This window comes from Argentina silus (genome assembly GCF_951799395.1).
Source record: "Argentina silus genome assembly, chromosome: 1".
In the NCBI taxonomy this organism is placed as follows: Eukaryota; Metazoa; Chordata; class Actinopteri; order Argentiniformes; family Argentinidae; genus Argentina; species Argentina silus.
In genome coordinates, this window is record NC_139655.1 from 4,375,263 (window position 1) to 4,403,015 (window position 27,753).

Consider the following 27,753-nt stretch of genomic DNA (forward strand, 5'->3'; position numbering starts at 1 on the left):
GTTGGTCATTCCTTGCATCCATAGGTCCGTCTATGAATTTGAGAGTGGTTACATTTCTCCAGCCTCTTCTTTCAGCTATTGCCTCATCAAAAAAAGTGGCAGCCTGGCAGAGGTTAACAGACTTCAGTAGTGCGGTCGTATTAGTGTGTGGAGTACTGACATTTTAGACATCAGTTAGTAGAGAATACAGATTCAGTACCATGAACAGCTCCTTTGTAAACTCAGCCTTTCTAAAGCAGAGCAATCTGCCACTGAGGGTCAAGCTCACTCAGGACTTGCTAGATTCTATAAATTAAATTACAGTCTCATCATTGTGCCTGATGTTTCTTATTCACTCCAACAAAGCTGCAGGAATTCCACTGCTACACACGGTCATAGGAGTCCCTCCTTCCCTCCCTTTCTCTCTCTGCACCACACACAATCCCAATGTTAGTGATGTCACTATATACCGTACGTTCCCCAAGGAATCTATACTGTTGTAGTGTAGCCGTAGTGTGTTCATTGGGGATGACCTGTGTTCATGTAACTGTGAATGACCTGTGTTCATGTTAAAGGGTTTCACTCTCTATCCACTGTATGGGAGGTGGTAACTATAACAACACTGGAACACCCCACCACTTGTAGACACTGTCATTGTATATTGATCAGAAAACACACCTATCCTTAAAAGGAAAGCTTAAATAACATGCCTTAAGCTGTGATTGATTGGGGTGTCAGTCCCTGTCTATCATTACTCCACAAGTGGCAAGAGATATGATACACCACAGTGTTGAGCCACAGTGGCAGGAAACGTTCTTCCTCCCTGTCAGTGTGTTACTATTGACTGCAGTCAGACCAAAAGGCTGCAATTAGCCCCCCATTGTGTGGGTGATGAGGCCCCAACCTCTGTCAAAGGCGACGGGCTGAGCTGTGTATGTGGGACACAACCAGGGACCAGTCACAGTCCCGTCACTGTAAACCACGCCGGTTTGAATCACCAGCATGTGGTGTTGAAAACAAGCAGCAACTGCTAAACTAAACAGCAATGTGTTGGCTAACACTTGTGTATGAGGTAAACCATCCGTTCCCATTGGTAAAATGTAGGGATAAGGAGAAGGCTTTGATCAGACAAATACATTTCGAGACATACAGTATCTCTAGTTGTCATGGCAATAGTAAGAGTTGGAGAGTGGAGAGCACATGGTGTCATTTGTTGCTGCATCCAAACAAGTGAGTTTGGGGACCCAGTTGTTGGTTAGGTTCCTTCCTTGAGACACTGTTGAACACAACAGGAGTCCCTAAGCACTAAGTCGGAGGGCTTTACTAAAGACATCAGACCACAGTCCTCTCTTGCATTTGCCCTCTTTATATGCTGTAAGAGTTCTACTGAGCTAACAGGCTATTCTTATTATGCTAATAGTCTTGTGCAAGTCAAGGGGATTTGTCCTCACGAACTGAGCACAAAGTCGAATGAACAAAACATCAGCATCCTGGATCGAACGGGATAAACTATAACAGCAACAACATCAACAACAACAAAGATAGCTCAATGCATTCCGACACAACATGCAACAGACACTGTATTTAAGTGAAGAGGCTCTGGCAGTGTTTATTTGTTGATAAGGGAATTGTTTACTTAGAAACCCATGCAGAATTTGAAAGCCATAATGAAAGAGAGCCGAGTTTCTGTCTGTTAAAATGGAGTCGGTGGATTTTTTATTTGGTTCAGTGATTGAATTGCAAAACCATTAACACAGACACAGTCTTAAAGAGAGAACAGCACAGAGCTAAAATAGCAATGAAAGAGAGAGAGAGAGAGAAAGAGAAGAGAGAGAGAGAGAGAGAGAGAGAGAGAGAGAGAGAGAGAGAGAGAGAGAGGAGAGAGAGAGAGAGGAGAGAGAGAGAGAGAGAGCTAGTGAGATGAGGTCATTATAGGGTACATGTACTGTACTAACTCTCTTCACCTGCAGTATAAGGACAACATTTCAATGTCATCATGACGGAAAGATATTGAAATGTGAGAGGATTACAAAACATAAACATGTAATCTATTGAGGGGGGTGTCTATTGGAGTATATTGCCTGTTTGCAGGTACTGTATGCAGCCATGCTTCTGCTATTGTCTCTAGGTCAGGCAATGCAGACAAAGGTCGGTCCCCGTCTTTGTTCAGACTGCCTTCTACAGGTCAACATCTTCCATACCACCCAAAGTCAGTCTGTATGTTCTATTTTCATCCTGTGCTCTAAAAGACAAAGGACCTGAGGTAATGCTACAGGATTTTAGCACCCAGGAAGAGCCCGTCACAGTTTTAATATACAGTATTTATTCGTCCACAAACCCCAAAAGACAGAGATACTGGTTAGCAATTACAGCCAACAATAGTGTGAACATAAATAAATCCCGTGTCCCATCAAGCCTACAGTGGCCTAATTCAAACATAAACATCTCTCCTATCAACATATCAGAGACACACAAACTGGATTGGTGACCAGGGAAATGTGTTTCCTCTGATTTACTGTATTGCTGTCGAGGGATCGACTGACAAATGTGCCCCTGTCAACCCATCTGTCACGACATCCATCTGGAGTCACATGTTTAGGATGTAATTGATGCCATGCTTCATTTATGACAGTGTTGGAAAGGGATGTTTATGTATTTACTGCCACAGTCCCCCTAGTACGTTCATAATGAGCAGGGAGATGTTCCAGCTCATTTATACCACACGCACACACACACGCACACGCACACGCACACGCACACACACACGCACATGGCATGTGCTCAACAAAAACACAATACAGACAGATGCTCAATCCTATGAATTCCAAAAAAAGACTGACCTGTGAATCAGAATGTATTTACTAAGCAATATGCTTTTTGCTAATGTAGGCATTAACTTTGAGGAGTCCTTGGCAAATTGGCCATTTTGAGGAAGTGGGCCCAAGACCAGTAGATTGCTAGGCTTGCTAGGTCATTTTAAAGACATATACAGTTGGAATAGGCATCTTTCAAAATGACAGGTCATATTTGCCTCTCGATGGAATAAGACGGGTCACATAAATATTCATACCCACTTTCCTCATAACTCACAGCTTGAAATAGGCCATACACTAGCTGTACAGCATGTCATTATCCTAGACCTGGCTACATCAGGGAAAAAGAGTATTTGGTTTCCAATAAAACATCCCACAATGAATCAAGTTTTATGATGTCAACAAGTCTGACAAGGCCCTGCATAAGCAGGTCCACTGTGCTTTTGCCATGGCCAAATCTGTCTATGCAACTGAAGTGTAGATCTCAGAAATCAGCAAATACTGACACCTTGTGGTCACTTGATAGATGACATTGGAGTGAAAGAAAAAGAAAGAAAGAAAGACTGTTTATTTGCCATGCAATCAATTCTCATCAATTGTTGGAATGTAATTTTTTGCATTGCACCTTAAGACCTTACGCAGAGATAGGTTTAAAGACAAATCTTTATTTACATTGTCAGGACATTCATGTACAGACATTTGTTCCCATTAAAAGAGCTTCTTATTTGATGGAGACAAAATTGGACAAATTTACAGTAAAGACTCTATGGGGAGTTAGGAAAAACAAGCACTCTGCATATACAAGTGTAAATTATCTGCAATTATTGCTGAAGAGATTTAAACCCTTGGGATGATAATCCCTGTTCTGGGTCAAATGTGTGCAATGGCTTTTTAAACAGTTGTATTAAACATAACTCTTTGTACATACAGTACATTTGCTTCATGTACATATAATTAGCAACTCCCTCTCCCCTTAAAGATATCTATAATCTTACACACAAACAAACCTTAAGAAAGAGATGGCAGACAGAAAAAGACATGAAGAAATCAACAAAAAGAAAAAGAAAAAAAAGGTATGATGCAATTCCGTTCATGGCCCAAATCATATCTAATTATCCAAGCATGGCACAAAAGAAAGAAAAAAAATAAAAGAAACTAAATAAAATACAAAATAACGTATCACACGACAAGGCTTAGTAACTGTTCCCATGTATAGTAAAGCAGCACGAACAGAAGAAAAAAAACAAAAACAACAACAGAGACAGAGACTGAAACGGTTTGGCTTACGAGTTCAGATCATGAGGTGGGTTGAAAGTGAGAGATGTTTCTTCTGTTTTTTTTTTTTTTTGATTCGTTTTTTTTTTTAAGTGCGACGTATTGTGAACCCTCCCCTTGGTGTAACTGTAGAGGTCAGGAGGTCGAGAGGCGGGGCATGAACTCCCCCCCCTCCAGGGTGTAAAAGGTCAGGAAGAGGCTTCAGTAGATGAACTCTCCGGGTACTTCCTGGAGAGCGCTGAAGGGCTCCTCGAACTTGAAGCGTTTGGAGATGGCCTTCTGGTCCGGCGCCATGCTCTCCATCTCCGACTGACGGCACTGGCCCAGCGTATACGCCGCCATGACAACCAGCTCTTCCGTCACTTCCTCGTCCTCCTCCCTGGTGACGACAGGGCTCTCGGGGCTGGCTGGCTCTGAGAGAGCCTTAATGCTGCTTTTCTCCTTCACCTCCACCTCCACTTCCACTTCCACCTTCACCTTCACCTTCACCTCCTCCTCCTCCTCCTCCTCCTCCTTCTTCTCTTTAGGCTGCAGCCATTGGTGCTGCATGCACTGCTCTGCAGTGGCGCGGTCCCTGAGGGAGACAGGATAAGAATATTTTTCATTTTTTACATATGTGGTAAGACCATTATGCAATATTTGTCAAAGTCCTTTTTAGGAGATTGAAGTTGTACTCATATTACAGCTGTGTTAAATTTCCTGGAAGTGTTGAATATTCTCGAGCCACTCACTGGGGCTGTTTGATGAGCAGAGACTTGATGAAGTGCAGGGCGTTCTGGTCCAGGCACTCCAGCTCCTCCTCTGTGTAGCTGACATTGATCTGGGAGATGTTGAGGAACGTCTCCTGCTTGTCCTCCCCCAGGAAGGGAGAGATGCCCGTCAGCATCACGTAGGCCAGGACACCCATACTCCTGGAGGGAGACACAGACACCATAGGAGTTGTTTATCCCACTCTTTACCTTATTCTATGGTAAAGAGTAGGATAAGGATAAGGTGTCTTTACCTTATTCTATGGTAAAGAAAACTAAATTGCTGCTAATAAATTGCACTGTGACCCTAAAATGCACTGTGACTTTTATTCTTAAAAAAAAAACTAAAAAAAAAAAAAACTTTTTATGCTCTTTCCTTTTTAGCTATTTTATGTAAAGCACTTCGAATTGCCTCTGTGTATGAAATAAATAAACGTAAACAAATCTGTGCTGTATAAATAAACTTGCCTTGCCGTACACTATACCATAGGGATCCAAGACTAATCACAGCTGAGGAAGATATGGTACCGCATGACTTTACATCACTTACCACATATCCGTCGCCGTGCTAATGGGTTCATAATTCAGGATTTCTGGAGCTGCAGACACAAACGCATACAACAACAATTAAAAACCCACAAAAAAAACCCACACACAAAATTAAAAACAGCCAACCACTGTCTGCCTGTTGCCATGCTACAGTATGTAGACCATAGGGGTCCGAGGCAAAAAATGCCTCGCTCAGATCAGGGCTGCCACTCACCCACATACTCTGGTGTCCCCATGATCTCCCTGAGCTCCTGGTTACTGCTGACCATCCTGGAAAGGCCAAAGTCCACGATCTTAATGTCCCCTATAGGAGCATCGCTGGTCAGGAGGATGTTCTGGGGCTGGGGAGTGAAGAGGAAGAGGAAGAGGAAGAGTTACACTCAAGTTAAAGGCTGTACAAGAGCTGGACAGAAAACAGCAACATCCCAAAACATTTCACTTTGTCTATTACAACGGTATGTGAGATAAGTGACAAATAACATTTGAGCAGCTGAAAACAGAAGAAAGATCAGGTAAATGACAGGTAAATATGTTTACTGTGTTTAGAAAGATCAGGTAAATGACAGGTAAATATGTTTACTGTGCTTAGAAAGATGAGGTAAATGACAGGTAAATATGTTGACTGTGTTTAGGTTTAGTTACCTTCAGGTCCAGGTGCACCACGTTGTTCCTGTGCAGGAAAGCCACTCCCTCCAGGATCTGCCTCATCAGCCTCTTCACGTCCTCCTCTGTGAAGGCCTCATCTCGCTCAGCTACACACTGGTTAAATATCTCCCCTCCGGCCGCGCTGAGGGAACACACACACACACACACACAGACAGGTTAAATATCTCCCCTCCGGCCGCGCTGAGGGAACACACACACACACACACACAGACAGGTTAAATATCTCCCCTCCGGCCGCGCTGAGGGAAAACACACACACAGGTTAAATATCTCCCCTCCGGCCGCGCTGAGGGAAAACACACACACGCACGCACACACACACACACACACACACACACACACACACACACACACACACACACACACGTTAAATATCTCCCTTCTGGCTACATTAAGGGCACACACGTGCACACACAGACACGCTTCAGGACGTACTGAGACTGATTCATTAATGTGTAAATTAGTCAGGTTCACATGCCTCCCAGTCTCAAGCAAGTACGTGGGCCAGGTATTTCACATTCAAGCCAGGCTAGAGCTAGGTGTACAGTCCAGGTAATTGACATTCCAGGGGTGATATGAAGCATTTTCCAGCTCTTTCACCACCTGGTCTCTTTCCCCTCAGGACATGGGTTCCGTTGAGAGATCCACCCCAGACACTGACACTGACACCATTCATGTGAAATATGACCAGTGTTAATGAGGGGATTGTTCCTTTGTAAGCAGACATACTGTAGTCCTGCTGGTTCATTCAACACGGTTGTGCGCCCCCTTGGGTGGCCTTTAGAGGGCTCGCTGTGTGTGTGTGTGTGCGTGCGTGCAAGGAATAAATCAGACCACCTGTATTGGCATGTATTGCAAACACACTCACATGCACACACACCCATGACGGAGCAATGAGAACAGGGGCTCTTTGCTCCATTATGGGTGTGTGTTTGTGTGCGCGTCAACATGAGTGAGTGTGTGTGTGTGTGTGTGTGTGTGTGTGCTTGCGATAGTGACGGTGATGGAGTTGTAACCTTCAGGAACTTCAGCCTCATCTAGTGTCCCGTGCGTGAGATTGCCAATAGACATCTAGATCAAGTAAGAGTGTGAGAAGCTTTCATGTCACTGCAGGGATTTACAGGAATAGTTCTGCGGTCCTAACCTGCGGTCCTATACATAGCAAACTAATTATGGACGCTGCACTACAATACCATCACTGACACTGTTTGGTTCCTCACATGGTCATACATGTGGTTTGTGATACTCTCGAAAGTACGCAGTTATCGAATATAGAAACACAGTAAAACACAAACTGTGATGAATACAACTCTTTAATATAGTAGAATACATATACAAATGTAGTGAAGACTGTACTTCCAGTAAAAATGGTGACTGACACAGAGGATAGCAATGTCAAGGGGAACATCGGGCTCGCACTGGCCAACTCAAAGGCTCCAGGCAGTGTAGGGAAACAAAAACAACACCGTGTGTCACCTTTCTACGCAACCCCTACCGTGTCATGTGAAAATAATACCTCTCCATTTCCTCTGACCTACGGTGACTGCATGGGAAACTCAATTAGAGAGAGAGGGGGTAGTGAACTGGGTGGGTCAGAAATAGACAAGTGTTCCCTTCAGGCCAGCGTGAATTGGGTCTTGTCTGGAAATGAGGGGAGGGCTTAAGAGGTTGTTTTCGGTCTGTGGGCCGAGAATAGAGTGCTTCCACCTGACGCATTGAAAACACAAGCGAGCTAGCTAGGATAGATTCATCATGGTTAGGGTTGTGTGATTGGCAGGTTTCAAACAGGTCATGTGTGTATTTGTTGTGTGGTGCTGTTTTGCACTGCTTTGTTGTCTGGGGGAGGGAAGGGGGGGGGGGGGGGGGGGTTGTGTATTGTGGCCCTGTGCAGTACTGTTTTGCTGTGTAACACTGTTTTGATGTATGGCAAGTGCGTTGTTAAGGCCTACGCTGGGCATTACACTCTCAGTCTCGGCCAAACCTGCCGCTGACAGATAGACGGGCCCCACTGACGGGAGCGGCTACTGAGTCAGCAGGACTCTGCAGAGGGCCGGCTGGCTGGGAGAGCCCAACCACCTTCCTTCATCCATCATCTGTTACTCTCTCAGACTCAGTCGCAAGACAACACTGAAACGTCTGAGTGTACTGTCCTAGGGTTTAAAAGGTCCAATGTATAGATTTTAACTTTACAATAGTGCTAAATCGTTAGCAATCAAGGAATGAGATGCATGACAAAGAAGGTTCAGTGAAGAGTGCTGTTTTGGTCCAAACAACCGGTACGCAAAAAATATCAGATTAGTGCAATAAAATCAAATCAAGTGCTTAACATCAAATGAGATCAGATAAAATGAGTCATTTTGATTATTGTTATATTTATATGTCCGAAGCTGGTCACTCTTTGCGGATGGAAAGTCTTTGAAGGCAGATGTAGGTCAAGTTCACTCCGAGCGCAGAGACAGTTTACCGTGCCATGTATTCATGAAATCAATGTCCCACTGCAGGAGGTCGAGGTGCAAGGTCAAGCACTGACCTTTACGTACCATTTTTAGGTTTTGTTTGTTTACAAAGATATGCACATATTTGGCACTGTTAGAAACGTAGCATATATTTACGTTTTAAAAGGTTCAGTGTGGCCACAGAGGGCAAATCTACATGCTTCAACTTGAATAGAGTCGGAGGCTAGTTAGGATAGATCTGGTGAAACCGGTGTGTAAGTGTTGAGCTGGAACAAAAGTCTTCACACCACACCCTGCAGTTCTCCAGGACCAGAGCTGGACAGAAACCAGGGTTAAAGACCCTTGCAGTTCCACTGAGAGACCAGAAGGTGTCAGTCAAGGGCAGAGATGGGGCTCTGCAGCGTGACTGAGTGGGATTACGTGAGTGAGTGAGACCTCCAGCCTGTAGGGAGATCTGTTAAATCACTCTGCTCTGTATGCTCAGTCAGACACAACACATGGAGCACTAAACTAACAGAGCAGAACATCAGAAAATATACGTTCCCAGCTGATCTCCTCCTCAAACTGTGGTTTGGTTTTCTAAATGTTTTCAGTGCTTTGACAGACCTGAAACTTTCAAACAGACACAACCATGTCTCGAACCACAAGACAGGCTTTAAACTCGACTCAAGAAGGACTGGCCCTCAGATCCTGACACACCATTTGGGGTGAAACCAAGCTCAAACCATCTCAGTTTTTTAAATTTGAAAAATGACAGTCTGTGAGTGGTTGAATGTTGGTCACTCACACTGTGCAGCAGAACAACAGAGCTGACTATGGGTGAACTTAGCGGCCCTTCCCTGAACATGTCCATCTGGCAGAGACAAGTCATTAGGACACACAGAGGAATTCTCAGAACCTCCCTGTCTTTCTGTATTCTCCATAGACACACAAGAGGGCTCGCACAGCACAAACTGGATCCTCTGTTAGCTAGCTATTGTAGCGTCAGGGTGAGGGCAGTAATTATAGCCTTGCACTGGCAGTTAGGCCTTTTAGAGTCCAAACACAAAGTGGAAGGAGGGGGGGGGGGGCGGAAACAAGACAAGAAATCTGGCAGATTCATAACTAGGTCAAAGGTTTTGGATGAGAGCATGTCTGGCCAGTATACTAATGTGGCATGGGGTGAAACCCCCTTCTAATCTGAGGGTGCTTACACACACATGCAAAAAACAAATCACATTCCTCCACACACACACACACACACACACACACACACACACACACACACACACACACACACACACACACACACACACACACACACACACACACACACACACACACACACACACACACACACACACACACACACACACACACACACACACACACACACACACACACACACCTAAACTACACTGAGATATTAGATCCATTTGGAGATGGGTATCGTGCCTGGCGCAAAAAATATCAGATTAGTGCAATAAAATCAAATCAAATGCTTAACATCAAATGAGATCAAATAAAACGAGTCATTTTGATTATTGCGATTCTCCGAAGCTGGTCACTCTTTGTGGATGGAAAGTCTTTGAAGGCACATGTAGGTCAAGTTCACTCTGAGCGCAGAGACAGTTTACCGTGCCATGTATTAATGAAATCAATGTCCCACTGCAGGAAGAGATTGATCTATCTTTGATCTCCGACCCAGTTCAACTAAACCAAAAAAAAAAAAAAAAAAAGGGTTTCAGTCATTGGCCTATTTATATGTAATTCTGGTGACCTGTTTAGTTTCACCACCTTTAAATGAGACACAGTGACGAGGATGCAGCTGGAGCGAGAGCCATGGGCAGAGAGCTCAGTGTAGCGTAGCACGAGAGGGGCTATCCCCCTCGCTCTAGAGATTATCACCCCCCCCCCCGGCTCTTATCCCCCCTCCCCTCCCCCTCTCTTTTCTTTCTCTCTCTCGGCTGGCGGCCACGGTCCGGGCGCTCACGTGCCGACATGTCACTCCACTGACATAATAAACTTCCAGCGAGAGCCCCACACTCCTCTCCTCTCCTCTCCTCTCCTCTCCTCTCCTCTCCTCTCCTCTCCTCTCCTCTCTCACACAACCAGCCAGCTTGCCTGGAAAATCTCTTTGGACCCTCGCCCCCCTGCCTCATCATTGCATGAATAGCTCTCTATAATGTCAGACTGACCCTCATCCGAAGCCCCCGCCCACCCCCTCCCTCCCTTCCTCCCTGACCCTCATTCCTCTCAGCTTGCCCCAGTGCCCCAAAATATCCATCAGCTGTCAAAAAAACAGACACAAGAGAGAAAAAAAACACACAACAGAATCTATTACAACCAGCTCTTTCTCTCCCTCCCTCCCTCCCTCCCTCTCTACTGATGTCACGTGCCAGATGCTCATAAAGGCTAAATGCATTCCGCTCTACTTTATCTGTATTGATGCTGACAGTGGCTCAGCCAATCGCAGAGGGATAATTTCCATCTTTCACTCATCCTTTTATTGTCAGAATGATATTGATTTTTATCTCTTGGGGGGGGGGGGGGGGGGGGGGCAGCAGGGATCTTCACGTGGCGTTAGAGTAAACTAGGATTAAACAGCCCATCAACAATGGGTTTGGGAGGAATTAGGACTGGGGGGGGGGGGGGGGTTCAGCAGCAATTATGGGATATTCTTGAAAGAGCAGATTACATTCCACAAGCAAAATGTAATCCTTCAAAGGCTATACTGTAGATATGAAACAGACCTTGACTGCATTCTTCTCAAACAGAAATGCTTTACGTTGAACTATCATGCTTTATGTTAAACTGTGTTTCTACTGTCTCAAAAGCTAAGCACTGCCTACATTCTCAGAGTTCATTCCTAATTCATTTGGCCGTGGTAGTGGTGTTGAACAGGTGAACAGTCCGCCACTGAGGAGCCCAGAGGGGATGGGCTGAGAGAAGCAGTGTGGTGCCCTTGGCTTTAGCTTAGGATGCTAATCTACAAGGCCAATCAATTATCTCCCTGCTAACTCTCCCAGTCCCCGTCCACGTCCCCGTCCACGTCCCCGTCCCCATCCCCATGCCCAGACCAGACCAGGCCCAGGCACCACGGGACTCCTCTTAAAGCTGATTTACCAATGAGTCAACGGGGGAGGAGGACACACACATTTCCACATTGAAAAGGGAGGTTGATAGCAGGAAAGAAAGACAAAAAAAGGAGGTATGAAACTCATAATGCTGAAGCTGGGCTGATGAGGTTAGTTTACATTAGTTTACAACCTTTGCATCCACAGAAAAATGCTCCTAGTCCCACTAAGTCAGGCTCTCCATTTAAATGGGGGTGGGTCCAGAGGTCCAGCACCACGGCCTGCAGTGCACACGTATGCCCATGTCCGGCCCACGTCCTGCTGACATGCCCTCTCCTCCTTACTTTCCTGTCTTTCTCTACTATCTTTCTCCAATAAAAACTGAAAAACACGAGTGTGGGACTACCACAAAAAAATAAAACCTTAAATGGAGAGTTTGACAGCGCACCCTGATGGATGTGGCACTGGGTGGATGCAGACTCTATCGACAAATAGAAAACAGTTGAGCCGGTGGAGGCAAGGAAAAACTTTAGGGGGATGGAGACTTGCTGTCCCCACTTTTTACATCCTGTGCCCCCAGAATCTTAATCTAGAAATGAGATTCTTGGTTGCAAGATTACTATGCATGTGCTTTCCTGTCGTCTCCCACCGTGCCTGGGTATAACAGCTTGACTATCCACATTCTGCTTGGCCGCCTACATACTGACGCTACCATATGTTCTACCTCGACATGCCTCGTTTTCAAATGTCCGGGTGGATATGGAATAGGGTGCCATTGTGTTGTGTTGTGTTGTGACAGCCGCCAGTCACATCTGCGCTTGGAATGTGATTCTCCACTGAATCAAAACATAAGGCAGACTTTTCTGGGTCAAACTGCCGACCCAATGAAACATTAAAACGACGGGCTGAGGAAAGAAGAAAGAGTGGGTGTGAGGAGAGGCGGGCGGGAGGAGAGAGGCTGAGGTAATATTCACATGCCCCCTTTTCACAATTCATTAAGTAGAATAACATCTGTCTCCAAGTACACACACACACACACACACACACACACACACACACCATTAGTACCAGGAAGGGCTGTAGTTAAGATCAGTTGGATGAAAACATTAGTAAAGTCTGCTCAAATCCCTGTGCGTGTAATGTATGTATATGTATATAATGCATGCCATGTCAGTCAGTAAGGCTAGGTCAATAATATCTGCAGAGAGCCAGACAGGCTGCCCTGGGGGGGAGGGGTGATGATAATGGTCTGGAGCCCCAATCCAATAGGGCACATGCCAATCACTGTAGGCCAAGAGAGACTCCACACACGCACGCACACGCACACGCACGCGCACGCGCACGCACACACACACACACACCCCCTCTGGTCACTCCCAACACCACACCACACCATACTAAAGGCCAGGGCAAGCCCTTCACACCAGCCACTGGGAACCAGGTCACCGATGAGTCAGGGCAGACTGGACCAGGACCAAATATGACCACACTAAATGGCGGTCAACAACAACACTGACCTCACTCTACCTCAATTCAACAAATAGGCCACGTGAAGGGACCACAGAGGGAAAAGGGTTTAGGACTTTTAATTTATCCTCAGTACTTTGAGAGGATTGAACTGCTTTTATCATATGAGAGAGGTAATCTCTGGATACCAGGTTGGGGTATGTTTTGAATACACTATTGACAGACATGCTATGAGAATATCAATGATTTACTTCAACATAATCATGTCCTTTATCCATCATAACTTCAACATCAAAAAATGTGATTAATAGTGTGATGTAGTAGCTCTGCGTACACTCCCGAGACCCTGACCCCTCCACCTCCCCTCACAGCCCCAAAGTTCAATGCCAGCATGTGACACAGGGGAAACCCAATCCAACCGTCTCCCTGCACACAGTGTGTGTGTGTGTGTGTTTGCCCATCCCGTGCAGCAGAGACAAGTTGGGGGGTGGGGGGGGGGGGGGGGGGGGTTAGGGGGCGAGGCACGTTGCTGAAATAGCCACTGTTCACTGAGGCATGTTGAGTATTGCCCTGGGCCTTCGACTGATTTACTGTTCTGCTGTCCCACAATCTCTTTCTATCTTCCTCTCTCCATCTCTGCCTCTCTCTCCCCCCATTAGGTCATCCTTGTTCTACGCATGTTGCTTTCTTCCACCCTCATGCCTCCCTGTATGTCTCTCTCACCCTCACGCCTCCCTGTATGTCTCTCTCACCCTCACGCCTCCCTGTATGTCTCTCTCACTCTCATGCCTCCCTGTATGTCTCTCTCACCCTCATGCCTCCCTGTATGTCTCTCTCACCCTCACGCCTCCCTGTATGTCTCTCTCACTCTCATGCCTCCCTGTATGTCTCTCTCACCCTCATGCCTCCCTGTATGTCTCTCTCACCCTCATGCCTCCCTGTATGTCTCTCTCACTCTCATGCCTCCCTGTATGTCTCTCTCACCCTCATGCCTCCCTGTATGTCTCTCTCACCCTCATGCCTCCCTGTATGTCTCTCTCACCCTCATGCCTCCCTGTATGTCTCTCTCACCCTCATGCCTCCCTGTATGTCTCTCTCACCCTCATGCCTCCCTGTATGTCTCTCTCACCCTCATGCCTCCCTGTATGTCTCTCTCACCCTCATGCCTCCCTGTATGTCTCTCTCACCCTCATGCCTCCCTGTATGTCTCTCACCCTCATGCCTCCCTGTATGTCTCTCTCACCCTCATGCCTCCCTGTATGTCTCTCTCACTCTCATGCCTCCCTGTATGTCTCTCTCACCCTCATGCCTCCCTGTATGTCTCTCTCACCCTCATGCCTCCCTGTATGTCTCTCTCACCCTCATGCCTCTATGTGCAGTCATCCTCTCTCTCTTCTTTTCTGTCATTCTCTCTCGCCCTGTCTTGCTCCCTTCTCTCTCTCTCTCTCCTTACAGGAGTCACTGATAGTGGATAGGATTTCACCGATCAATATTTAACCACCTGCAAATGGCCCTGCCTTTCAATAAGCCATCTGGTTCGTAGGGTTATATCACTCACCAGCCAAGCCCAGCTAAGGCCAGGGGGATCAGTCTGCATAGGGACTTTCTGCGGCTCAAAGGTGATGTAGTGTTTAGTGACAGTTTCAATAACTTACACAGAAGGTGGACTGTGTGTGTGTGTGTGTGTGTGTGTGAGTGTCTATTCCTATAAAGCAGTAATACTCACAACTCAAGGACGAGCACCATTTCGGAGGCCATCTCGTAGACCTGGTGCAGGTTGACCACGCGTTGGCTGACCGTGGCCAGCTCCAGCACGGCCATCTCATGGATGATCTCCGTCCGGCAGTCCTGGCCCTTCCTCCTCTTCCTCATGAACTTGGCGGCGTACTCCCGACCCGTGCACTTCTCCACACATTTCCTCACCACCGCAAACTTCCCTCTGTGGAAGGACAGGGCCAGACGAGGGAACAGGGTTTTGGTTAAAGCGTAGGTTTCATGTTCTTACCTCAGTACAATGAACACAGGGCAAAACGTGTCTGAGGGAAAAGGCTTTCTAGGCTTATCCATGTCGAGGGTTATTATTCCGATGAATTTCAACGACAATAACTGTTGCTTTACATACCAGGCCCATTTATTCATAAAACAACACAAAACAAGTGCTGTCATAGTAGGTACTGAGTAGACCCTAATCAAAGGACCCGGTCCTCCGCTACTTACGCGGACACACACACACACACACACACACACACACACACACACACACAGGGTGTCTGATGATGAGAGGGGGGGGTTGGATGGAGAGAGAGAGAGAGAGGGGTGTTGTGGTGGCTCTGATACCAACACACTCGTTATCGTTGGAGCTGAACATCTCTTTGTCCCTGTGGCATTTCTACAGGATGAAGTCATCTCATCTCCCAAACCCAAGTTGGCCCTTTCTCTCGCCCATCACAACAGTCTGCTTTGTAGCGTGACCCAGTTTGAATGTGGGCCTGTAAGGTGCAGGGGCCGGGTCTGGTGTGAAAAACACACAGAGTGTGTGTTGCCTGGGGGGCCAAGGGGGTAGGGTGGGGTGGGGAGGGGAGGGGGGCTCTTACAGAGGAAGCAGAGCAATCCCACGTCCCCACCCTGTCCCTGTCAGCTACTGGGTTTAGTCTTTGCTCTAATAAACACTAAACAACTACCATCATTAACTGCTGGTCTCCATGGTAAGACATGAAAAGCCTTTTGCAGTAAAATTCCAGGCCCTAAGTATACTGTATTGTCTGTACCACTGGACATTTGAATTAAGCATTGGCAAGGAGAATGGTGATATGAACTATTGTTTCCAAGTGAGCACAGTGAAACTCACTTTTATTTACTTAGTATTAGTAGTATTGACTAAACTTCTGAAGGTAAAGTGTTTGCAGGACAGGGAAACAGGGCAGGGCAGGACAGGGAAAGGTTGTTTGAAGTGAGAAGTTTGCAGTGGAAAAGTCTGGAGCCAAACAAAGTCATAGTAAAGAGGTCAGAGGAATGATTAGCTGACGAGAGTGTAGTGGACTTCAAGAGGTTGACACACACACACACACACACACACACACACACACACACACACACACACACACACACACACACACACACACACACACACACACACACACACACACACACACACACACACACACACACACACACACACACACACACACACACACACACACACACACTTCACTGCCGATACTGATTCAGAGTACTGAACTTTGAGTATGGGCTGATACAGAGTACTGACCGAGTGTGAGATGGTACTGCCACCCCTCGGAACGAGCAGTTGTGCTGGTGTTTGTCTCCAGACCGCAGACGTTGGTTGTTATTGTTGTTACCACACTAGCATGTCATCTCAGCTGAGCAGCTGTCAGTTAAAGACACAAGTTTTACCACAGTTATGGCCATGACATCGGATTGGTAAATTCTCTATCTCCGATTCCCGATCCAGCATTTTAGGTCAATATTGGCCCAATACCAATAAGACAACCCTAGCGCGCACACGCGCGCACACGCACACACACACACACACACACACACACACACACACACACACACTTTACTGCTCACGCTGAAGCGGAGTGGAAACCGAGAGTAGCCGGGGAGAGATTTACGGTTGGCCTAAGCATTACTGCCTAAAACTGTCTTCCTCTGCCTCTCAGCCACACATCACCTGCTCCACCACCGTCTCTGTTCATACCTCCACCTCCACCCTCCAAACAGCTCTGTTCTCCGTCCACACCTCTCTCAACCTGAGGCAATCACCCCTGTAGGGAAACTCACCCCTGTAGGGAAACTCACCCCTGTAGGGAAACTCAGTGATGAGTCGGGCAGATAGCGTTACTGCTCTTGTTTGACAGATAAAGGTTGTCTACGCGTAATGTGTAACTAAGTAATGCATTGTGGAGTATCCTGCTCCATGCAACTGTGATAGCGTGACAAAGACAGGTATGCTGAAAGGCTGGATCTGACCCAGTAGCACAGAGAATACACAAGTACGCTGCAACGAGAGCTCCAGGCCAGTGCAGTCATGTCTGTCTAATGCCACCATGCCGAGTGTCATTGTCATGCAGGACAGTGGAACCAGACTGGAATAAATAGTCTGAAGGGGGCTGTTGTGCCCTCCAGAGAGACAGGCTCGAGGTAGAGTCCTAATTACTAAATGCTAACATGTCCGAAGAGCGTCTCGTATTGGATTTATATGCTGCAGTAACACTATACTTCTCGTGCCTTCTGTTCAAAAGACAACTGACTTCGCATTGGCATGCCAGACACCGTTGCCTACTGTACTTAAATAAGAGTGAATTATGACCGCTGAGGTTTGACAAGACATTTTATGAGAGTGCATTGTGTAATCATATATATATGCCATTTAGCTGACGCTTTTATCCAAAGCGACTTACATTGCAGTGAGTGCAGACATTTTTCAGCATATATGGTCCCAGCGGGAATCAAACCCCCGACCTAAGCGTTACTAGCGCCATGCTCTACCAACTGAGCCACAGAGGACCATGAGAACCATGATCTCTTATATTTATCTATAACTTTATGAAAGTCTTATGACAAAGGGTTCAAGGAAAAGTGTTTTCAACCAGGCTGATCTGGGCTCATGTGAGAGTCATGGGTCTAGGCTGGAGGGTTGGCTGCGGCTCTGCTCCACAGGAAGCCTGACTCCCTCATTCTCAACCCCATTCTGTCCCGCTCCACGCAGATTTACTGCATACAGCTGGGCCCGCCTCTTCCCTTTGAAAACACTACTTCTTCAACTACAATGTGAGAGATGGGAAGATACAACTTCTAACTCTTTGGTTATAAAAAAAAAAAAAATACAGATGACTTGCTCTAATGCACTGGGGTTCAATATTTGACAAAACTATCGTTGACAATATTTGAGCGTGTGGCTGGATTGTGGGCTCCGAGCAGGGTGACAGGGCAGTGACAGCGGGGGCAGGGTCAGTGACGTGGACGCTACACAAGCTGCCCAATCTCATTAGCTGGTTAATTACCTCTCAATGCCTCTGAACCTTGTCACCAGCTCAGCCACATATGGCACAAGCCACCCGGTGCCTGTGTGAGAGAGACAGTGCAAGTTTGCGTGTGTGTGTGTGTGTGTGTGTGTGTGTGCGTGAGAGAGAGAGAGAGAGAGAGAGAGAGAGAGAAAGCCATGGCACACAATGAAGCACAGAATAATTAAATAGGCTCTGGCATCAATCAACCATGTCTCCGCATCTGAGGTGCTTGAAAAACCCTAGTAACACCTGATAAACACGTTCACACTCTCTAGAGCTGCCCTGAGGGAGAAGCTGCCCTGAGGGAGAAGCCCTCCCTGCAATGTAAACACTTAGTCAACACACTGTCCATGTGATGCTGGAGGGAAAACGTGCCTCAGAGGTAGCCTCTGGAATGCACTTGACATTGGCGTGTTAAAAAACCTTCTGGGGGGGGGGAGAGGGAGGGGTTGAGAGAGAGAGAGGGAGAAAGAGAGAGTTAAAGGGAGAGAGAGCGAGAAATAAAGAGAGAGGGAGGGAGACAGAGAGGAGAATGTCCTCCATAACAGTGTGTCCCATGACAGCCCGCAGAGAATGCAGGGAGGGGAGAGCAGACGTAAGCTCTTGCATTCATAACATCTTAGCAAGGCTGGTCCTAATCACTCAAGTTCGGAGGAAATCGTTTTTGGTGCCATAAGGCACCTTCCAGGCCTTTGAAGCCAGCTAAACACTGCCGATAACTAAATCCAGCCCCTGCTGCCGGAAGATTGGCTTCAAAAAACCCCTGAAAGCCCTGGCTCCCTGTATGGTACAGAGGAGAGTTCCTATGCTAATCATCTTATGTAAAACACTGGCACACTGAAGGTGTCTTTGTGCGTGTGTGTGTGTGTGTCTTTTCATTATTTATTTTTTATTTATCCACTAATTTCTCTTTTGCAGCAACGACCTGGAGAGGAGTTGCAGGGGACAGGAGAGGGGACGAACGAGCCAATCGAAAGCAGGGGATGATTATGTGGCCATGATAGTATGGGGGGCCAGATTGGGAATCTAGCCAGGACACCGGCATGAATGCGCGCGCGTGTGTGTGTGTGTGTGTAATGTGTGAGCGTGTGTGTGTGGTGGAAGCCAGGAGTGCTGCCTTGTCTAATCAAAGCCCACCAGCAGCCTGGTCCTGTCCGCCCTGGTCCTGTCCTGTCCGCCCTGCTCAGTGACTGTGAGTAATGAGGCTTTGAAGTGAGATGTTTGGGATGCCTACGATCGAGCGCTGGGTGGAGGTCATCAAGTCGCCCATGAATCTGCACTACGCGCATAAAGGGTGCAGGGTGCAGGGTGCAGGGCTCAGGGCGCAGGGCAGGGGGCCTTGCTGGGCTGGAACCTTCTATGGGTCAGTGTGCAGGAGACAAATGTTGATTTAACTCAGGGATATCGGGCGGAATATATAAGCCTCGCGGCCGAGGAGAAAACCTTCAGACTTATCAGACTCTTCCAAACTCAAGCAGTGAACTGTTCCACCGAAATGTTCAAGTTTAGCCAGCACACATAAGCCTTTGATTTAGGGTTTGCTTTGCGTACAAGCTTGCTGGACTGGGGAGAGACGAGGCTGGGGTTGGAACTGTATGGGACTCTGGTGCCTTTTAAAACAGACCACAGCCTTTTCTGCAGCCATGTCAGCACATTTCCAAAGCCTGTGGCCTCACGCAGACAACACCCTGAAAGAGTTGGCTTTCATGTTTGCTGAGACCGGGGTTGACGCCGGGGTCACAGTAAATGTAAAGGAACAGTCCAACTCACAACGGATGGCTTTGCCTCTACACAGCCAATAGCCCTGCTTCATACAAAGCCCTTAAACTGCTGTATACAGTTGGACTTCATCAACAGGCTAGCTAGCTTTAGCTTCACAACTAAAATCTGTGGAAGTATAAAGTAGCCAGCGTGTCAGATCTCTGAGGTTGGCGCATTTGAGCTTTTTGGCTAAAGATCCCCCTTCATTTATAATCCGTCACACTCCCAGTTTCCTGACCCATTCTCAGTGAAATTAATGGGCAATTTTTTTTTTTTTCCATACACATTTCTCTGCAGTGGGCAGACATCCAAGCAGAAGATGGATTTAATATAATACGGCTATGCTGGCGCTGGGCCAGAGCCTACATGCCAGGAGTTGAATGGCTTGTCTCCTCTTCATATGAAAAGATTCCACACAGTAGCCTTTCAGACACACTGAACAATCCCTCTCCAAGGAGAAACTAAACCACCTGACCTCAGTGAGGGTATGTAGGTTACCTTATGGCTTACAGAGAACAGTAATGTCAGGAATCTAATATATCTCTCCTCATCTAAGTGACCCTACGATGAGAGCCCAGTGGGATTTAGATAAAGCTGTTGACGGACCTCAACTGTCATCTTCTTGAATTAACCTCAGCACTGCAGAAACGTCCCATCCAAACAGTCTCCATAGCAGCCTGGATGCTGGGTCACGCTACTGAAAAGTGACACACAGCTGTTAAGGACACAGAGTGACACTTATGAGAGACATAGCTCATCAAGTGGCTGTAAATCTGATGGATGCTGAGAGTAAATTAAAGGGGCACTGACAGACATGCTCCAAGGGGACGGATGACGTGAGCCAGCCAGCTTCGGACTCTCATGTAGCCCACCTGTTAAGCCCTTGTGCCCTCATTGCATTGTCTGTCACACAACGCTGGAGTCATTCTAACTTGTAGGCGTTTGGCCTCGTGAGTCACCGTGCATAAAGCACAGCGACAGGCTCCTCACGTCATCCCACTTTGACACTATTGTGCCACCAAAGAAATAACAGATGAGAAGGACCTCACAGGGCAGTGCAGATGACATCGTCAATTCGGTTGGATTGTGGTTGAGAACTCTTCCATTGGCGTCATTGGGTTTTTCGCAGATAACCGCAAAGCCTTTTAAGATGGTCTCATTCCGTGCTCTGGAGCAGACGGGGGGGGGGGGGGGGGGGTCGAAAAGAGCTCCTCTCTTGACCATCTGGATCTCCCCCCTGCCACTTTAAGGTTTTACCGTAAACTCCCCTGATCCTGTAATCAAGAGAATGTCACAGGTTTGGGTGGGGTTTTGGGCCAATAGCATATAATAGCATTGAAACCACACTGCTAGGACTAGGCTATACAACCTGGACAGCTGGCAGAGGGGTTGATGCAACATCAGATACAGATGATACCAGTGTGTTCACTGTCCTCTGATGGGAAGAGGGACAGAGAGAGAGAGACACATAGATAAAGAGAGAGGGAGGGAGGGAGGGATCTCTAAGCCTCGAGATCCGCCTTGACAGCATTCTGTTCCCCCCAGCTGTTGTCCACGGCAGCATACCGCCATGTTTTAATGCGTCTTAAGTATGTTTTGGAAAATGGGTCACTTCAAACAACATCACTCTATAGGGGCCGTGCCAGGGTAGGCTCATCTGTCACATGAATACTGTAGCTGGAATCTTAATCTGGGAGAAGAGAGTAATGTCAGGGAGGTAAATTCCGTTTGCGGCCTGCGCGGCTCTGTCAATGTTATGAGAGCAACTCTAGCAAATTTTTTCACGGAGTTGCAATGTCACCCGAGCGTCCTCTTGTAAGTGCAGCCACTCTGAAATAGCTACATTAATCGTCAACGAGAGAGAGATAGTGTGTGTGTGTGTGTGTGTGTGTGGGGGGGGGGGGGGGGGGGTTGGAGAAAGAAGGTCTACAGTAGTGAGGCAATGGCTGCACCTTGAGAACAAAAAGAGCAGAGCAAAGAGCTCCCGTTGACCAGCCTGCCCCTCATCTCTAAATAAGAGGGGGTTCTGAGCTTCTATAGCAGTTCCTGGTCTGAAACCAGAGGCCTGTTTACTCTGTGTCTACAGCATGGAGGAATAATGAACTCTGACATGTGACCTCTCTGTGTAGAGAGAGGGAAGGGGGGAGAGAGAGAGAGAGAGAGAATCAGAGTTGGGGGCTCCCATTCACAGGTTCTCTGGGCACACAGAAAGAGGGGGACATTTTCTGAATACCTTGGGAAAGGGCATTACCTCATCACAGGACCCCAGGGCTGCTGTGTTTTTCAGCAGGGCCCAGGCTCCATTACACGCCGGTTAAACGGCCACAATAAACCACGCGGTTCGTTCGCCATGCCTTTGTGGAGAATTTCCTCACTTCAGTTAGACATTTTTTTTTAGACGTTTCTCCCTCCACAGCTCAGTACATGTGAAAGTACATGACATACAAGTGTACAGTGAACATGTTGTCCCTCACGACTGATGAAGCGCCCCTCCTTGAGTGAACCGGTGACAATTATTCAAACGTATGACTGAAAAGTCACCGGTAGGCGACTACCGTTTAATTCATTATCAGTCTTGCTTCTTACAGTTGTGCATTTATCTGACGGTAGGTGAGGTAGGTGAGGTAGGCTGGAAAGTTACCGGAGCTCAAAAAGTTGCGGTCTGCGGTGCGCTCTCCTCTTTGCACCCTATTATGAAGTAACCCTATTATGAAGTAACCCTATTATGAAGTTGTTGATGATAACAACCTATCACTTTAGCTGCACCTTCACAAGATGAATCGGTATTCACCTTGAAACTCCTAAACAACTCTCTATGGTAAGACGCATCATTCCCCCCCCAAGTTTAGTAAAAAATGTCCCAGTGGTGTCAGAGATAAAGCGTGTGACATACCAACGGACGGAGACCGGTCCATAGCCCCCTTCATGATTTCATCGTAGGGGACATTTAAATCTGCCAAGAGACGCTGATGCTGAAGTTGGCCTTCAACGTCACACCCCTACAGGATCGAATGGCTTGTTTAAATCATTCATGTCAAACGGATTAGTGGGAGTCGAGGACGGAAATGCGAGATTTCGTGCTCAGGTGTGTAACAGCTGTAGCAGGGTAGGCCCATAAGACCAGTAGGAAGTTAAATAAACATCATTAGATTGAAGGGAGAGAACATATAGCATGACAGAATATCCCCCTTCCCTTCCCTGCACTTCCACTCCCTTCACCCCCCCCAAAGGCTTTTAAGATGGTCTCGTTCTGTGCTAACCCCCCCGCTCCTTGGCGCTCAGCAGATGTTGCCACCAGACCAACCGCAAGGCTCGTCCGATGTGAAAAAAGCAGAGCCATGATGTCATGGTATCCTGCCTAACAGTGAAGACACAGAGGTCCTTTCTGTGAGAATTGTGGGGCGCGGGGGGGGGGGGTTGGTCAATCAAAACATGATGGGGTTGATGAGGGGAGGGAGGGGGGTGTTTGAAGTGTGTGTGAAAGAGACCACACTGCACACATCCGATAAGGGACACACACACACACACACACACACACACACACACACACACACACACTCCAGTGAGTGGAACCCCCCACACACAAGCTGCAGCTGCAGTAAAACTCCATGAATCATTCCCAGGAGAGCAACTAAAAATGACATATACTCTCCTAATTATTGATGACAGAGCTTTTGCTCTCATGGTGACACACTGAAGGCTCCACTGACCGCTGGAATACTGTATGCAAAACACAAGTGTTTTCACTTCACACATGAAAGACATGCCACCCAAAGATAAAAAAGCACAACTTCAGACAAACAGCTCAGTGTATCAGCTTTAATTTTGATGTAAAATATGTGAAGATCCCTCATGGCCTGTGGAAGATGTAACCTACTTTAATTAATTAGAGCAGGCCTGGAAAGATCCAAACGAGATGACCCTGTGTGGAATTGTGATGAATTTCACCAGAGAGAACATTAGAGCCTCCTCTTGTCTTAACGCTGGTTAAACAGCAGAAGCCCTGTTTGAAAATCTAGACCTGATTAAAAAAAAAAAAAAAGAGGCTTCACACTTTAAAGCCCAACATATTTGATTATACGTCTTTGAGGGTTATTGAGTCTTTGAGGGTATAAGCTTGTTTCATTCTAGACTAGACAGAGGGGTATTGGTATTCATCCTTAATCACCATTTAGGCCCAGACTGAACTAAGCTCTAATTTTGTGGGCCTACCCTCTAAATTCCTCAACATTGAAATGAAAAACGGCATCTGAATTCACTTTAAAATGGATTTCTCTACAATGAGAGCTATTCTAACAGTACGGTCCGCTGACTTCATTGCATACAGCGGATCCATTCCAATACCAAGTTGAAAATGGCAGCCAGGCTCAACAACGACCTTGTAAACAAAAATGGACATTCTTCCAAAATGACACGGGCCAGATCGTTTTACATGCACCGATCCTGTAACAGTACGTCCAATGGCGTTCCGTTCAGTTTGGTTTCGATGACTCTTCCGTAAGCCACGGTTGTGGTGTTGGTGTTGGCCCGTGGGGACAGGGTGGGGGTGTCCCAGAGCAGGGGAGAGCTGTGGAATGCTGCGGGGCAGCCGGCCCGATCCGGACCTAACCCTGTAATTATCAACATGTGAGACTCTCTAGAAACCACAGGACCATGCGGATCACACTTTACACTATGTGCAGCAACAGACGAGAGGCACATGAACACAGACAGAATGTTCTCATAGCCACACAGAATAGTCATGCTTTCATTTCCCCACCTCATCGCCAATACACATTTCAGGCCTCTGTAAATGTCATTACCTCTGCTAGCCTCTTCACAATTGAATTTGCTGATAATAGACACGATTCCAAGTGATGGAGATTACTGTTGCAATACGCAGAAAAAGACTCACTCATGTGACATGTGCACAGCACAAGGCAATTTACAACAGGGTTCCAGGCTAGAGATGAAATGTTCACTGCATACAGGTGCACTGTCCTGGCATTAAAAACCAACATACAACTACGTATCAAAGAAATAGAGCTGTAAGATTTGGAATTCATACAGCTTAGCTGGAACAACTAGCCAACTTATGTCCGTCCAGCAACAGGCTTGGGTTTAGGGCTTACCTCAGCATTACAGCTAGGCCCTAGCTCAATTCATTAATCGCAGTATTTAAAACAATTAGCATGCAAGGCCAACCCAAACAATCACATGATCTCTGTGCTGAAGGCTAGGGCTGGCTCCCAAATTGTAGCTTACAGATCAGAGGAAAGTTGGCATATTCACAGGGACAAGTCCTTATGCTACCATTGAACACAAGTGTAAAATTTGTATGGCCCATGGCCACACATGGCTAGACTGTTGTTAATTGTTTCCAATCAGGCAGGTATGCTACTGACAGAAAACTCCACTTCCATGCCTTGTGGCTGTAAAATCAATTTGTAATTGGAGCATGCATCGCTCAACCATTTTGAACTTGTGCGTAGGCACAGCCCAATTTCATTTAATGGGAAACGTTGAGTTTCACATTAACTGAGGTGGTTTCAGGACAAAATTAAATTCCAGCTACCTCAGACCTGAGAACAACCGTTCCTTGTGGGCTTTTTCTAAAAATACTCCAGCCAATCTTCTGTGAAGTTTCCCTCAGGCACAATTGGACTGACTTTGTCAGGAGACCAGACACTTGATGCTAAAGGATCTATAGCAGTGTCCACCAGGTGCAAACACAAACACACGCCGCAGGGGCAGCCAATCAGATCCCCTGAGGACACTCGCCTAAAAGGCAGTGGTTAACTGTTTGCATACTGACAGTAGCCTCGGGGTTCACATTTCACACTGTTGGTTTAAGCCAAAGGTGTGTTACAGTTGATATGGAAAATGTATCTTGGCTAAAAGCCTACAATGTCTAAACTATAGCACATAGTGAACAAACGACTTTGACTAACAAGCATCTTTTTTTGGGGGGGGGGGGGGATAAGCTAAAGTAAAAAAAATTTTTTTTTTAACAAAATAGTGCAATCATCTCTTGCTGATGTTAGCAATTGACCCATTAACATTCTAAAACGTCAGTTTCAACCTCAGTTTCACTGACAAACGCTTGTGATCTGTAGGCCTACTTCACCACCAGCTGGTTATTGAGTACGGTGGTGCAGATCTGACTCGGATGCGGCTTAACCAACACTTTGAAGTGAATGCCTTCCGCTAATCTCAGACGCAACGGCAGGTCATGCGATGAATAATCACACACACACACACACACACACACACACACACACACACACCTCAAATAGGCTACCTTCTTACAAAGGCAATGGCTGTAAATGACTTTGCTCCCCATATAAAGGGCTCATGAATTCACCTATTATCAGTTTGATCAAATCTCAGAGGAGTTTAGACCATAGTGTTTGCATTGCCTCCGAGTTGAGCTCACAAATGCACAATGGCAAAAGGAGACCATCCACATACAGTCATGTTATAAGGGTTGGGATATTTCCACTCACAAAAAACACACACAAATCTCTACTTTCTAACCGTTCCAGTAAAGCAAAAGAGCCACAGAGTGATGGGCTCTAAGAACTAGGCAGAGCAATATTCAGTTTCAAAATGCCAACGACAGGAACATTTAGATGAATTTTCTTTGGCATTTCTAGTGGAAAATCAAGGCCAAGGGTAAGCCAGCGCATTCATCGCTGTATCTAAGTCAATGCAACCAAGGGTAATTTAACTCACACTATCACTGCCAAACTCACTGAAGAGTGGCTCTGGTTCATTAAGAAAATCTAAGTGAAGCATCGAGTTTACATGATATAGTCTAGTCTTTGTGAGGACTGTAGTAAGGGGAGGACTGGGGACGGTCTTGCATTTCTTGCAGCCAATTTCCAAGAAAATGCTCTCATTCTCAGAACCAGATACAGCTCAGGGGACTATACGCACACAGTTGAGGCATCCTGCATTTCAGCTGACCTTGCAGTGAAGCTAGTGCTGCCTGCAACCCACAGCTATTGGATAGCCTTGATCATTATTCTCAAACCAAACAAAAACAAACAAGCCAACCATCATTTGGCAGCTGTGATGCTGCATGCACAGTTGAGCATTAGATGCACCAACTCATGGCTGGGCACCAAATGATGCACATCCTATATCAACGTCCATATCTCAAGGTGACACAAACAACAACAACAACAACAACTACTACAACAACAACAACAACAACAACACAAGGTTATAGGCCAACTTTGAACTGGTATAAAACTGAATGGACTGCTGTAAAGGAGGGGAACATTATTCAAGAACATTAAACCTTTCCCCTCATTATAATTACAAGAATATGCTTACCCATTTAGGCTATGAGTTTAAAAACAGACAGCCAGTGTGAACAAATTTCAGACTGACAGCTGACAGACAGAACTTTAGACAGACATGCTCAGCCACACACACATATCACATGTACTGTATATCGTATACTGTACCTGCCAAGCTCTTTGCCTGGGATAATGTTGTAGTGGTCAGTAAAGGGCTCATTCTTGATAGGAGTTTTGATTTCGGAGAGCAACCCACTACGGTTTTGATTCGGTTCGGCTGCCTGCCCATAGTGGCAACGTGTTCGGCTCCTTGTCTCGCTCGTTCGGGGACATTCAGGAATCATCGCGTCAGTTCGATCGGGACCCAATATTTCACGACTTGGGAACTCCTATCACTTTCCCAAATAAGCCAAAAAAACAATCTAGTACTACGGCAACCAAAACTTCCCTTGGTAACGTGAGCTACAAAATGACCAATGTAGCAGTACTTCGCTGCCTATCAGTGATGAAATGCAACCGCATGCCTTATTAACCTTTCAGAAGAGAGAATTATAACTTTCATCTTCAATGAAATTATCCCGGAGTAGCGCAACAATATAGCCGCAGTTGAACGCCGCAGTTGAACTCCGCTGTTGAACGTTTAACCGGTGCGGCTGCTCTGACTTT

General features: G+C 46.6%; 1 protein-coding gene across 1 annotated transcript; it reads right to left on the reverse strand.

The window, feature by feature from the left end:
* Positions 1-4,268: 4,268 nt before the first annotated feature.
* Positions 4,269-27,431, reverse strand: stk17a (serine/threonine kinase 17a; the record flags this gene model as incomplete). Its single annotated transcript, XM_083668635.1, has 7 exons — positions 4,269-4,641; positions 4,799-4,978; positions 5,367-5,415; positions 5,580-5,706; positions 6,008-6,152; positions 14,737-14,949; positions 27,256-27,431. The coding sequence occupies 7 exons, from the start codon at positions 27,429-27,431 to the stop codon at positions 4,269-4,271; spliced, it is 1,263 nt and encodes a 420-aa protein (XP_083524761.1).
* Between the last annotated feature and the right edge of the window lie 322 nt (positions 27,432-27,753).